The sequence below is a fragment of the Spea bombifrons genome, chromosome 13 (genome assembly GCF_027358695.1).
Source record: "Spea bombifrons isolate aSpeBom1 chromosome 13, aSpeBom1.2.pri, whole genome shotgun sequence".
In the NCBI taxonomy this organism is placed as follows: domain Eukaryota; kingdom Metazoa; phylum Chordata; class Amphibia; order Anura; family Pelobatidae; genus Spea; species Spea bombifrons.
Window position 1 is genome coordinate 23,959,524 of NC_071099.1, and position 14,345 is coordinate 23,973,868.

General features: G+C 49.9%; 3 protein-coding genes across 3 annotated transcripts; all 3 read left to right on the forward strand.

Annotated features, from left to right (window-relative positions):
- The first annotated feature begins 1,601 nt into the window (after positions 1-1,601).
- MYADML2 (myeloid associated differentiation marker like 2) lies at positions 1,602-3,050 on the forward strand. Its single transcript, XM_053453382.1, has one exon. It carries the CDS (start codon positions 1,715-1,717, stop codon positions 2,621-2,623), a length of 909 nt encoding a protein of 302 aa, XP_053309357.1. The 5' UTR covers positions 1,602-1,714; the 3' UTR covers positions 2,624-3,050.
- Positions 3,051-4,510: 1,460 nt separating this feature from the next.
- PYCR1 (pyrroline-5-carboxylate reductase 1) lies at positions 4,511-7,879 on the forward strand. Its single transcript, XM_053453381.1, has 8 exons — positions 4,511-4,615; positions 5,145-5,257; positions 5,389-5,459; positions 5,833-6,012; positions 6,195-6,416; positions 6,531-6,623; positions 6,712-6,875; positions 7,266-7,879. The coding sequence occupies exons 2-8, from the start codon at positions 5,191-5,193 to the stop codon at positions 7,432-7,434; spliced, it is 966 nt and encodes a 321-aa protein (XP_053309356.1). The 5' UTR covers positions 4,511-4,615; positions 5,145-5,190; the 3' UTR covers positions 7,435-7,879.
- A 1,778-nt stretch (positions 7,880-9,657) lies between these two features.
- On the forward strand, positions 9,658-12,912 carry MAFG (MAF bZIP transcription factor G). Its single transcript, XM_053453383.1, has 3 exons — positions 9,658-9,848; positions 12,010-12,073; positions 12,243-12,912. The coding sequence occupies exons 2-3, from the start codon at positions 12,035-12,037 to the stop codon at positions 12,696-12,698; spliced, it is 495 nt and encodes a 164-aa protein (XP_053309358.1). The 5' UTR covers positions 9,658-9,848; positions 12,010-12,034; the 3' UTR covers positions 12,699-12,912.
- The last annotated feature ends 1,433 nt before the right edge of the window (positions 12,913-14,345 follow it).

Consider the following 14,345-nt stretch of genomic DNA (forward strand, 5'->3'; position numbering starts at 1 on the left):
CTTGTAGCCGACAGATGTCCTAAACTTGGGGACATACTATGTCCACTGGGCTCCTTATATATTATATATAAACCTGCCTCAGAAATGCTATAATTGTTTAAAATGTGCCTTTTTTTCATTGTTTGCTGGAAAGACTTAATTTTCACATGACACAAAAAAAATGTCTTCATTTGAACTCTCCCTGCTATATCACAGCCAAAATCCCTGCTTAAATACAGGTGACTTCATTCACAATATCTTTATCTCCTGACGAGCCAGAGTTTTCTGGAGGATGGTTATTAGAACCTCTTGGTTGCCACCATCAGCGGTCATTGCAAGAGATCCTTTGTAACTAAGTATTAAAGGGTAAATCCGCGAGGAGTCCATTCGTTTAGAAGGTTCTTGGGTCCAGGATGTTGACGCGGTCTTTACATCGGACGTGGTTGACGAGTTAGATGATGTCATAGGTGGGGACAGCCGTACCGCTTGGGCCAGGAGGTTTCCGTCAGACCACTACGTTAGTGGGTTACCCAAATAAAATCAAATTAAGATCAGCGCGGCTCCTTTCCTAGATTACTCGGTCCGAGTGGCGACAAGAGTGGAATCCGGGCAATGCGAAAAATGTGACTAGTAGGCATTGCTGTGTCCACCTAAAATATCTTCTCCCTGCTAGATCACAGCTGAAATCCTTGCTTGAATACAGGTGGCTTTGTTTAGAATATCTTTAACGCCCGACAAGTCCTGGTTTTCATGGGGACCGCTATTTGGCTGCCACCGTTAGCGATGGATTCTTAAGGGTTAATATAGAGTCGGTTCATTTAGAAAGTTCCTGGGCGCGTGCATTCGTGGGACTTGTTTTAGCGCCAGGGTGGTTCAGTGGGTTTCTGTACCCGTGAAGTACACGATGAATTCCCCGTAAACCTGTTTTCATGTATTGTCATATATGTTCAAGATTAAAATAATTTGGGTGTCTGTTGGTTAGCGTGACCGATGACACACGTCTTCCGCGCATGTATGTTACATGTATGATGCTGGTGATGTGTGTTTGGTTCCCTTGCTGTGCTCCCAGCCCAAGGTATTTCTGGATGATGACAGGTGGATCTGAGGAATTTGTCTGTCTGTAAGCAATACCGGACTCTCCAATGTGAAGCCGCGAGCTGAACCCAATCCAGCACTATAAATACTGACTCCTATTAATACCCTGAGCAGGGATTCCAGAGCTGTCACTGACTTCAGACACGAGGGACCCAGACAGCACGCAGGACCGCCACGGGCTTCAGAGACGAGGACCCCCACCCAGACAGCACGCAGGACTTCAGAGACGAGGACCTCAGCCCAGAGAGCACCCAGGACGGACTTCAGAGACGAGGACCCCAGCCCAGAGACCACGCAGGACTGCCACGGACTTCATAGACGAGGACCTCAGTCCAGAGAGCACCCAGGACGGACATCAGAGACAAGGATCCCAGCCCAGAGACCACGCAGGACTGTCACAGACTTCAGAGACGAGGATCCCAGCCCAGAGACCACGCAGGACTGTCACAGACTTCAGAGACGAGGACCTCAGCCCAGAGACCACGCAGGACTGTCACAGACGAGGACCTCAGCCCAGTCGGCACGCAGGGCTGCCACAGACTTCACAGACAAGGAACCCTCGCTGATCAAGGAGGTATCTTAGTGGAAGGTCAGTTGCTGATATCCTTGACTTTCGGTATCCAATTGAATTTGTCTTCCGATGGAGACCTCGGGTAACCCCTATCTGAATTTCGAGGCTTTGTGGTCACGGGTGGGCTGCGTCCGCCTGCTGCAGCTGCTGCTCGGATGCACCACGTTCAGCCTGGTGCAGCACCAAGCTGGCTTCAGCGCCGCGTACGGCGCCTTCTGCATCTTTGTTTGGTGCTTTTGTTTTGCCCTTACAACCATCATCGTTATCTTTGAGCTGACGCGGCTCCAGTCCTGCCTGCGCAACCTGTCGTGGGGAAACTTCACGGCCACCTTTGCTATGTTGGCCACCTTGATGACTCTCACCGCTGCAGTGATTTACCCGCTTTACTTCGTGTCGCTGAAATGTAACTCCACAGACTGCTCCACCAGGAACTACCGCTTGGCCGTCGCCGTCTGCGCCGGGCTCCTGTGCCTGGCTTACTCCGTAGAAATCTATCTGACCCGTGCCAGGCCTGGCCAATCCTGCAATTACATGGCTACAGCCTCGGGGCTGCTTAAAGTCGTGCAAGCCTTCGTGGCGTGTGTGATCTTTGGTGCTTTGGCCACTGAAAGTCAGTATAAGAGGTACGTGGCTACTCAGTGGTGCGTGGTCGTGTATAGCTTCTGCTTTGCCGTGACCGTGCTGGTGATCCTGATGAACGTCACTGGACGGGCGGTTACCCAGCGTTGCCCCTTTGAACGGTTCGTGGTGGTCTACACCGTGTTGGCTATAGTGATGTACATGAGCGCCTCGGTCATCTGGCCCGTGTACTGCTTTGACTCGAAGTACGGATCGCCGAAAAGACCTTCATACTGCGCCTGGGGAAGATGCCCTTGGGACAGTCAGCTGGTGGTCACGATCTTCACCCACGTAAACCTGGTCCTGTATATAGCCGACCTTGCGTACACACAGCGCCTACGATTTGTATCTCACGCCTAGTTCAAGAGGCAGCAGAGGAACCAGCCGCTGAAAGGGGACCAGACAGAAGTATATGACACGGGACGGTCGTGACAGAACCATCGGGTTTTTTGGGGATATTTTTATCGACATGCTCCAAAAAAAACCCCTACAACCAGATAATGATGAAACGGTCCAGAATGTTGACTCGGTCTTTAATGACAGGGTCGACGAGTTAGATGATGTCATAGGTAGGGACAGCCAACTGCAGAAAACCAGCCGAGAAACTAAAGATTTTATGGAAAATCCAGTGTTTTCAATGTTGTTTAAAACATTTCTGTGCTTATTTATTTGTGTGCCGTGGCAGCATCGTCTTATACTTGCGTTGCTTTTACCGAACCTCTTGGGCGAGGGGGTTTCCGTCAGACCACTACGTTAGTGGGTTACCTAAATAAAATCAATTACGATCGGCGCGGCTCCTTTCCTAGATTACTCGGTCCGAGTGGCGACAAGAGTGGAATCCGGGCAATGCGAAAAATGTGACTAGTAGGCATTGCTGTGTCCACCTAAAATATCTTCTCCAGCTCTCCTTTCTCTCTCCCCTTTTCTTCATTCTTTCATGCCTCGGTATGGGCTCCTCAGCGTGTCTCCACCGTGGGGGGGGGCTGTGTTTGGGATAACTGTTGAGAAACCCGGAGAATTTGTATTGTGATGACATCTGCTCCGAGTCTCCGGGGTCCAGCTGAACGGAGGAACTAGAAGAATGGATGGAATGTCTGGAACGAACAAACATCAGGCGTTCCACACAAACATCTACACCATCTTCTCGCTGACAGGTGTCCCTGTCCGGGGGACACGTTATTATTATTGTTGTTTTATATAGCGCCATCAGTTTCCACAGCGCTGTACAAAGGCTAGACAGAACGTAACAAGATGACATACAGAAACAACAGGTGAGGAGGGCCCTGGGTGCAAGAGCTTACAATCTACAGCTATTACTTCCACTGGATTCCATTTATATTAAGCTACATGTTTTTTCTATGAATCATATCAATGCTATATTACAGAATGTAACTTCATATTGGTGTAAAGGACGCTGAAACCGTTATAAAGGTATTGTTATTTATATAAGATGTCGTTTACACACTCACACAGATATTTTATATATGAAAAGAAGCAGCAGAAAGCAAAGAAATTAATGATTATAAAGGTGATTTCCAGCAAACCGCTTCTGATCGCATCAGATTTAAATTTTCTCTTAATTATGCTTTTTGTGTATATATAAAAAACATTTAATTACCCAATCCATTGAATAATCAGATGCGCATATTTTAAAAAAAACTTTTATATTTCAATAAATGTTAACGTGGGGAAGGGTGTCCAGATTAGGCAATACACTGCTTATTATGTCCATTGTACAGCGCTGAGGAATAAATATATATATCATGGATTCTCAGGATAATAATAAATAATAATAATAAACATATTTCATTTTTTTCTTTTTAAGCTGTCTTTTTCTTTTACTTCCTAAAGTGTCTCCCGTTACATAATATTTATATTAATTTATAATTAATAAATGTCTAAGCAGCTAGAAATAAATCCTATTAGTCATCAGTATGAGGTGCTGCAGACTAACAGGGGTAACGTAACCGAGCAACCGCCATGTGGCACAAACAATAATCTGCCAGTATATCGAGCCAGGCTCCGGGAATCATGGGAGTTGTAGTTTAATACACTTCGCCAGCTGCCTGCTGGCTCCCTATGGTCACGTGGCTGCAGAACTGCACTCATGCAGAGTAAAGCCTACAAATGGGCGGGACTAATAATTTGTCAGCCACGCGGCCGTTGTGAAAACTTCCGGGGTGTGGTATGGGAGTGTCTAGGGGGCGCGGGGAGGTAGGTTACGGCTACAGTAAAGGGGCGGGACCGGGGAGGTTTAAGCTTTTGGTGGGTGGGTCCTCTGCGCGCTCCCGGTGATACGGTGTCGTTGCACTGATCCGTGGGCTGCAGGGATTACCGGAGGAGGCTCGGAGGGTAAGTACACTTGTTTGGGACGGAGAAAGAGCGGGCAGTGCCAAATATACCCGGGGAATAAGAATGGGCAAGGAAGCCACGTGTCACAAAGTTGCATCAGATAGAATAAATCTGGTGAAATCACAGGTCAGTGCGTGACATCAGACAATAAAATACATCCAATGACATTAAAAGCTGAATGGAGACACATACAACACACTGATTCTCATAATGGCATCAGATAATGACATATATAATACAGTGACATCACAGGTCTTATGGTGACATCAAATAGTAAGGTACATCCAGTGACATTGCAGGTACTATAGTGAGAACACAGGGACTGTGGTGATGTCACCAGCGTAATGGTAACTTCAGGTTATGAGATTGATGGAATTACATCACAGGACCGTTGGTGACTTCAGAACACCAAAAAAAATGTATCCAGGACATCACGGGTTGGAAAGCTCTCAGAATCGTAAATTGAAACCCATGTTAGATCAGCGCATGCACGTATTCCCGATCCATATCGCACGCTCCGTCATTTCAGGTGACATCGCTTCCCTGCTGCGTTTGTCGACGGTCGGATCGGAATCATGAGCGTGGGATTCATAGGCGCCGGGCAGCTGACCTACGCCCTGGTGAGAGGCTTCACTGCAGCAGGTATGTCATTTCAGGGGCAGCGGGCTTCTATACCCCGCACAGGTAGCATCGCGGGCTTCAACCTGTTTTCATGAAGGGCTGCTTGCCATCCTTCATAGTCCAATCTGTAATAAAACCTCTTCTCTTTCCAGGAGTGTTGGCTGCGCACAAGATAACCGCCAGCTCTCCTGACACGGACCTCCCAACTGTGGCTGGTTTAAGGGTGAGGCATACTTTATGGCTCCAAGAGTCACTGAGAGGGTGGTAGATAAGTGGAGCAGCCTCCCAGCAGAAGTGGTAGAGGCTAATTCAGTGAGGGGATTTAAACACACATGGGATAGACATACGGCTCCTGAATCTAAGACGAGACCAACGACTGATTAAGGTTTGAGTTTTTACAGCAGGAGAAACAGGCGACTAGACGGGGGCCGAATGGGGCGGGTTCGATGTAGCGTTATCTGGACTTAATTATTGCATTAAATGGGAAAGCGATTACTTTGGCCGCCCTGTGACAACAGGGAATAAGCTTACTCAGCAAAGTGTATTCCGTGTTCCTGTGACCGGCGGAGTCATGGATTCTCCCCCCCCCCCCCCAGAAACTTGGCATCAATTTCACCACCAGCAACAAGGACACGGTGAAGAATAGCGATGTTCTGTTCCTGGCCGTCAAACCGCCCATCATCCCTTTTGTCCTGGACGAAATTGGCTCCGACATCGAGGACCGTCACATGGTTGTGTCGTGTGCTGCCGGTGTCACCATCAGCTCCATCGAGAAGGTACTATAACAAAAGCCGCGAGAGTAGAAGTGCGTAATACGTGGTGGGGCTTTTGGGGCATGTTCATCTCTACTCTGCCTTCGTTCGATCCTTTCGAGTCTTTTTCTTTCTTCCTCTCCTTCGTTCTTTCTTCCCCCCGAGTTCTTTCTTCTCCTCACATACCCTTTGTCTTCTCCCTGCAGAAGCTGACCACCTTTCATCCAGCTCCAAAGGTGATCCGGTGCATGACTAATACCCCCGTCATCGTGAGGGAAGGGGCCACGGTTTATGCCACAGGGACCCATGCCGAGGTGGAGGACGGCAGGCTGTTGGAGCAGCTGATGCAAAGCGTGGGCTTCTGTACAGAGGTGGAGGAGGATCTGATTGATGCCGTCACCGGTCTTAGTGGGAGTGGACCTGCCTACGTGAGTCTAGACGGGAAAGTCGAGTATTATCCATTATATGGTTCCACAAATATCGGGAATGAAAGGCGGGCAGGTAATGGATAAATACCGGACGTTGTTTTTGCCCTCATTTAGGCCTTCACAGCCCTGGATGCTCTTGCAGATGGAGGGGTAAAAATGGGACTTCCTAGACGCCTAGCTGTTCGTCTCGGTGCCCAGGCCATGCTGGTCAGTATTTGTCTCTCGCTTTGTCTTAGAGTCCTTTAATCCTCCATCAGGTTTTGATCATTCCGAATGTCATTCTTATTGTCTGTAGGGTGCGGCAAAAATGCTTCTGGAGTCCGAGCAGCACCCTGGACAACTGAAGGACAATGTGTGCTCTCCTGGAGGGGCCACCATCCATGCTCTTCACTTTCTGGAGAGCGGAGGATTCCGATCCCTGCTCATCAATGCAGTGGAAGCTTCATGCATCAGAACCAGGTACTTGAAAGACACAGCTGGTGTCCACCACGAGCAGGACCTCATCTTTCAGTTTTCTCCTTGATGTCCACCATTTTTTGGTCCATAACCCTTGCTTCCCATACCATGAATCCACATGAATTACAAACGGGACCTTCTATTCTCCTACTATTGGTTCCTCAAGGGTGTTGTGTCATCATTTAGTAGCTCTCTTCAATAATGTCCGCTTGGATGATCCTAGTTTTAGCTAATGGGTTCTAGGTGACTATGTACACCTTTCCAGAGAGACCCTACCACCGATACTATCACAACTCATAAACCAACCATTTTTCCTGATCATCCATGTTGTTCTCCCCTATTGCCATGGAAACAATTACTAATAATATGCCTTTTACTCATCGACCATTCCAGGGAGCTCCAGTATATGGCAGACCAGGAGAAGATCCCTGCAGGCTCGATTAAGAAGACAACCCTAAGCAAAGTGCAGCAGGAATCCCCCACAATCTCAACAGCAGCCCCAGGAGCTAAAGTCAGTCTCTTCAACAACAACAAGTACTCCTCGGGGGTCAAGAAATTCTGAGCAAGCCGGCAAGAACCCTACAAGAACCAAAGCAAAACCATAACAGACCGTATGCGTGGTGGTGGGGGGAGGGTGTTTTTTATTATTATAAATATAAAGTAGATTTTTAAAGCATTTCAACCAATTTACCCCAAGTTCAGATTTGATCCGATGCTTTAAAAAGTGCAAATTACGTTTTTATTTTGGTCCATTTAAGGAAAATTGCAAGATCTCGAAGTTTAAAAGCAAATAATTATGGCGCTTCTAAAGGGGTCATTGAAGGAGTGAATGTTCCTTCAAAGACCCCTGAAGGAGACGATCCTTTTGGTTTTGGTAAAATGTAATGTATACTGTAAAAAAAACAATGTGCTGTCTTGAAGTTCTGGAAGCTGTGGCTGTGATAATGTTTTTATAACGGTTATCTGTCTTACTGCCTATTAAAACGCCACCAAATGGTCTGTCTGTACTGTGAAGCAGCCTCGGATGATCAGGAACAGATAACATATGTGGCATAACCAGGGGCAAACGTGTTGGCATCACGGGGCAAGTGGGGTTACCGAGCTGGCCCTCTCTAGAAGTAGTCGGGACGAGGAATAGATTCAGCAGAGTTGATCACAGGGTTGTAGCTTGACATCTATGTAACTATTTAATGAATTGTAATCATGGTGCCCACCTTTGCTGGGAATATCTCTGGCTCCGTGGACATTGGCTTGGTCTCAAGGCTAACGATCAATCGACGAAGGCGTCTTCAACAAGGTGATAATCTGTGGGATGGAAAAATACAACGGTTATTATGGAAGAACTAACGTGATTTGGAATACTGTGCCAGTCTGACCCACAGACAGAGCTCCTGGATAGTGATACTCGGTACCCATAAAGGTAATGTTCAAGAGTTTAGGGTCACTAAGCTGTTTTCCTGGTAAACAAGGACATTTATGGCTGTGACTTAAGAATTTTCCGCCAATCAATTGGCCTTTTAAACTCGGATCGGCGAACACAACGTGCCATTGGAACACCGGAGTGATGAGCGCGATAGGAGTGATGGTAGTGACCCCAAACTTTTGAGCCGCAGCGGGTAGTAAACCGGTTTTCCGCCGCGCCAGGTCAGGCTGTACCGGTCTGTAAATACGCTAATATTGGGTTTTGTTGAAGATTATTTCTCACCCGAGGGGTCTGGAAGGACCCAGGAAACACCCACAGAGCAATCCGGGGTGGAATTTGTTCATTTTGGGGCAATAAAGCTCTGTTCCCCTCTGATTGTTATTTTTATTATTTGTTATTCGTGGGATACGGGACGCCGGGGCGTGAAATGCGTCGGCTGATGAGTTGATGAAACGAGTGCGTCTGTTAGGAAATTGAACGCAGAAGCCGCTGGTAACGAGCGTTATCACAACCGCGGGAGCCTGAAATAACCACATAAAAACTTTTACAACAGGAGAGTTCAAAAGGTGGATCGCTGATAACCACCTAGCTGATATTCCTCCTGTCCTTACAGAACCTCTGACTCCTGGAGCACGCTCTAGTCTGTACTACTATAATCTTGTATTTCTTCAATTTTTTCAGTAGTCATAGAAACATAAAATTTGCCAGCAGATCGGCCCTGCCTCGTCTTAGTCAGGAGCCGTATGTCTATCCCACGCATGTTTAATACCTTCACTGTATTAGCTTTTACTGCTTCTACCGAGAGGCTGTTCCACTTACCTACCACCCCTTAGACATTCCTGTTTTTTCAGCGTTTGGCAAAGCAAACCGCCTCTCGTATATGTTCTCCAAAATGCTACCCAACCACCGGTACCACCAAACACTACTTCTGCGGTAGCGCCGGGAGCTCAGCTTTGTATTTGCTTTTGACATCTGAGGTAACCAGGACCCGTCCGTCAATATAAGATGTCCTGACTTTCATTTTTATTATAAGCCAGTTTTTAGGGACCTACTGGTAACATCCTTGTGATGTGGGGACACTAAGCAGGTAGCACATCCTGCACATATTCAAAGCTTTATTTATGAAAAACAATACACGCTTACTGAGCTGGGGTGTAATGACATCATGCCATATATGGCTATCATTATTTACAGAGGCGTTGCAGCTGTTTACCACCAACAAAATGGCGACCTGCGGCCCCGCCCCCGTGCTCAGCACTTCGCTAATGCGCAGCTTCCGCCCTTCCTAGCAGCGGTCACGCCTCTAACAGAGTGAGCTTCATGAATGGAGTCACGTGACCAAACACAAGGTGACGTCTCCCATGGCGTGCGGATAGTGCGTCTGGGCTCACGCGACCAGATCGGCGACTTCCGGAACCTGTGCGGTCACGTGAGATTGTTCGGTGCTTGCCGGTGTGACGTGACATCTCGGGGCCCCTCCCATGTTGGCTGTGTGACGTCATGACACCGGTGATGTCATGAGGCAGAAGAAAAGGAGGAGTTTTGATTGACAGGTGCTCACTAGGGTTTGTTGGGCTAAGAATGGGGGGGTTCTGAGTGTATAATTCACCCCGTTCCCTGTCTCCCCATCACTGTGTGCTTACCCTCCTCATCACTCCTCATCACTGTGTGCCTACCCTCCTCACCACTCCCCATCACTGTGTGCCTACCCTCCTCATCACTGTGTGCTTACCCTCCTCATCATTCCTCACCACTGTGTGCCTACCCACCTCACCACTCCCCATCACTGTGTGCTTACCCTCCTCACCACTGTGTGCTTACCCTCCTCATCCCTGTGTGCTAACCCTCCTCACCACTGTGTGCTTACCCTCCTTACTACTCCCCATCACTGTGTGATTGCCCTCCTCACCACCAATCATCACTGTGTGCTTGCCCTCCTTATCACCGTGTGCTTGCCCTCCTTATCACCGTGTGCTTGCCTTCCTCCCTATTCCCCATCACTGTGTGCTTGCTTCACCCCCCTTATTATGGGTGGGCTTCAGCCTCAGGACCATCACAACAACGGCCCACTCGTTTCTTTGTAACTCGCTGAGTGTGCACTCATACTCCTGGTTGGGATGGTTACTGTTACGCTCATCTCCACACATCCTGTGTTTCTCATTCATCCGTCTCAATCTGACTCTCCTTCAGTGTATCATTCACTCACTCATGGAGTTTGCACTTACAGATCATGAGCTACTCACTCTCTTTTTAATCCTTAGAAAGCGTCTCACACCCTGAGCACACGCTCCCCTCTCTCTCTCACCCCGAATACACACTTCTCTCTCTCTCACACCCCGAGTACACGCTCCTCTCTCTCACACCCCGAGTACACGCTCCTCTCTCTCTCTCACCCCGAGCACACGCTCCCCTCTCTCTCACACCCCGAGCACACGCTTCCCTCTCTCACACCCCGAGTACACACTCCCCTCTCTCGCTCAAACCGTGAGCACACGCTTCCCTCCCTCTCTCACCCCGAGCACACGCTCCCCTCTCTCTCACACCAAGAGTGCACGCTCCCCTCCCTCTCACACCCCGAGCACGCTTTCCTTCTCACACGCCGAGCATGTCACAGAGGGCACGCATACGTCACGTAGAAAAGAGGGGCATCGGGGGGGATAAAAGAGAGGCATCTGGGATTTGGATCTCAGAGAGGGACTGTCCTGTCTAACTCAGAGACACTTGGGAGTTATGATCCTTAACCAATTATCCTCTGGGTCTTTTCCTTTATCTCCGTACCAAGTTGCGCTTTGTATGTTTCATAACGCCAGGCGTGTAAAAGCCGCACGGATCCCGCGTTGCGATACCCCGCCTGGGGCGTTACAAACTCTGATCTAAAGCCTTTTTGTCACTGTAATAATACAGATTCCCAGAATTATTCCTCCCCTCCCCGACTGATCCACAATTTAATTACAGTGATGTCACCTGCGGGTGTAAACATCACTCTGCGAATATCCTGGGGGGTCTTGTCACTTTTAAATGACTTTTAAATGAAAAGTAATGTATTTTAATACAAAATATACAACATTCCCCATTTCTGATGTCATCCGAACACTCCGGGAGAATTTGAAATTAATTCTACTTTTATTTGGTTGAACAAAAGAGGCCGTGGTAGATAAGTGGAACAGCCTCCCAGCAGAAGTGGTAGAGGGTAATACAGCGAGGGGATTAAACATGCATGGGATAGACATACTGCTCCTGAATCTAAGACGAGACCATCGACTGATTAAGGTTTGATGGGCGACCACACGGGCCGAATAGGGCCGATCTGCCGGCAGATTCTATGTTTCTGTTATTTATTTACACTGCCTGAAACTATGACATCATAAACTAAGCTGAGAGAGAAGTTTAAATGTTATTTTCACGCCAGGTCTTGAAGGGTTAAAGGGTTTTGGGCTTCTCCTTTTGTAAAGCCGTCCACGGACTCCGTGTTTTAGGAACCGGCTTCCGAGCTGCACACGCGTGTGTTGAATAGCAAATGTATGTATTTATATATGTGCATCATGTATGTGTAAACGCGTCTCGCTCACACGTGTTCCCGTGTGCTAGCGTCTGATACGCGGATGGTGTGAGGGTGAGTGGGAGACCCCCTCAGCGAGTAAGTGGGAGCAGCTGATGTGTCCATGGGGGTTTGGAGGTGGCTCTCACTGTCTGCTTTTTTCTCCCCGTTTATAGTTTGCCGACACGAGGTTCCCAGGTTATGACGACCCTCAGCAAAGGCAACAGCAAAGCCCTGAAGGTAAATGAGCTGGCGAGCCCCCCGCTGTCTGACCCGCAGGCCCCCCACCGCCTGACCCGCAGGCCCCCCCGCCGTCTGACCCGCAGGCCCCCCCCGCCGTCTGACCCGCAGGCCCCCCCGCCGTCTGACCCGCAGGCCCCATGTTGACCCGCGTTGTCTTTGCTTGCAGGTGAAGCGGGAGCCGGGAGAGAATGGCACGAGCCTTACGGACGAGGAACTGGTCACCATGTCCGTACGGGAGCTGAACCAGCATCTCAGAGGCCTCTCCAAGGAGGAGATCATCCAGCTGAAGCAGCGCAGGCGCACCCTCAAGAACCGGGGCTACGCGGCCAGCTGCCGGGTGAAACGCGTCACCCAGAAGGAGGAGCTGGAGAAGCAGAAGGCCGAGCTCCAGCAGGAGGTGGAGAAGCTGGCGTCTGAGAACGCCAGCATGCGCCTCGAACTCGACTCCCTGCGCTCCAAATACGAGGCGCTCCAAAACTTTGCCCGCTCTGTGGCGCGCAGTCCCGTCAACTCTCCGAGGGGGGGGCCTTTTACTCCCGGCATCAGGCCTCTCGTCCCAGCCAAGGTGGCCGCCACCAGTGTAATCACCATAGTCAAATCCAAGACAGACGCTCGGTCATAGACGGTGCGATGGACGGGGGGGGGTCGGCATGGTTTGGTCCACCGCCTCCCAAGCACATAACATTACATAGGCCAGATAGAGGGCTCCTCATCTCCGGCTCATGAACCGGTGGAGACTCGGCCCAGTTGGGTCACCACAAAGGACCGGTGACGTACGGTGAGGGGTCTCTGCCTGGCCGCGCTTTCATGCGACCGCTCATTGTGAAGGCAGCGCCCACCACGCTTAGTCCGGCCCCCGGCCCTCCGGGGGGGGGGGGTGAGCTTGCTTGTTAGTTATAGGGTTTCACTATTGGAAGACCAGGTGTGAGCGTGAGTGTGTGATCACGTGTCATGTGTGTGTTAGTGGATCCGCGTCTACCTTTGCCAAGTGGCGTATGTGGTGTTTGCGTAACGTGACCTTGGTGCCAGTCGTTGGGTGCCGTCGGCGTGTGTGTCGTGCCGCCGGCGTGTGCGTCGTGCCGCCGGCGTGTGTGTCGTGCCGCCGGCGTGTGTGTCGTGCCATGGCTGCGGACCGTGCCGCTTGTGGGTTCGTCCTGTGATTTCGTGACAGTATGTAGCTTATGAGCCGTTGCGTAGTGATGTCACGTCGGGCTCGTCGTGGAACGGTGCGTACTTGTGATGTCACGTCGGGGAACGGTGCGTACTTGTGATGTCACCGCGTGCAGTGTTGTCTGTGTACAGTTCGATGGCGTCAGGTCGAACATTGTCGCCGGTGGGATTGTGACTATTGCTGTGATAGTTTTTTTTTTTGGTGTGTAAAGTGGGGAGTCAAACTGTATCAAGCTTCAGGTCGGGACTGTGCGGCCCCCGGGGGCCCCCGCAGCTTCTACTACAAATCCCAGCACCCTAAGCCAAGGCAGTGAGATGAGCCGGCACAGGCTCTGATGTCGGTGTTGATACCGCGTGAGGTCGCCATGAAACTGACTTGAATACAGATATGGATCTGTTGCCATGGTAACGCCGGTAGTTGCTGCCTGTTCGTTGTTATCTCCCGTGTTGATGATGTGAGCTGTGATCGTACCCTTCAACGTTTCAGGTGTCAGCGTCGAGGGTCCTCTCTTGGGGTCTTTGATAGAAGTGGAAATGGGCCTTATCCACTTCATGGTGCTCAGTGGGGCAGCGCAAGAGCGCTTAACAATCGTGACTGTCCTGTGAAAAGCGGGGCACTTGGGAGGTATGGGAGTACTCAGCGGATCCACCATTCCGGTCCCATCTTTTAATGCAGGGACGCTGGGCTGTATAATATAACCCCCCCATAGCAGTTACACGGTGGTGAAGCAACGGCCCCCCACCACCCAATTCAAAGCACCGTGGATGCCCACCGGAAATCCGATACTCCCCTCGCTCCGCTCCGAAGTGCGTTTCTTTACCTCGTCTCCAAACCCTAAACCCGGGAATGTTTCGATGTGCGTTGGTTTATTTATGGTCCCGCGGGTGAGAACGGTCCTGCGCGACCCACCGAGACCCTCCGTGTGACCGGCGGGGGCCGCAGCACAGAGGCGTCTCCGGTATTTATTGCTAAATTATTGTAGCATTTTGCGTCTGTAGATAAGAGTAAAGTCTATATGGTGTTAATTTATTATATATATACTGGGTGTCCGGCCTCTGTCTTCAGGACTCCTTAAGATCTCGCAGAGGACGCTTATAG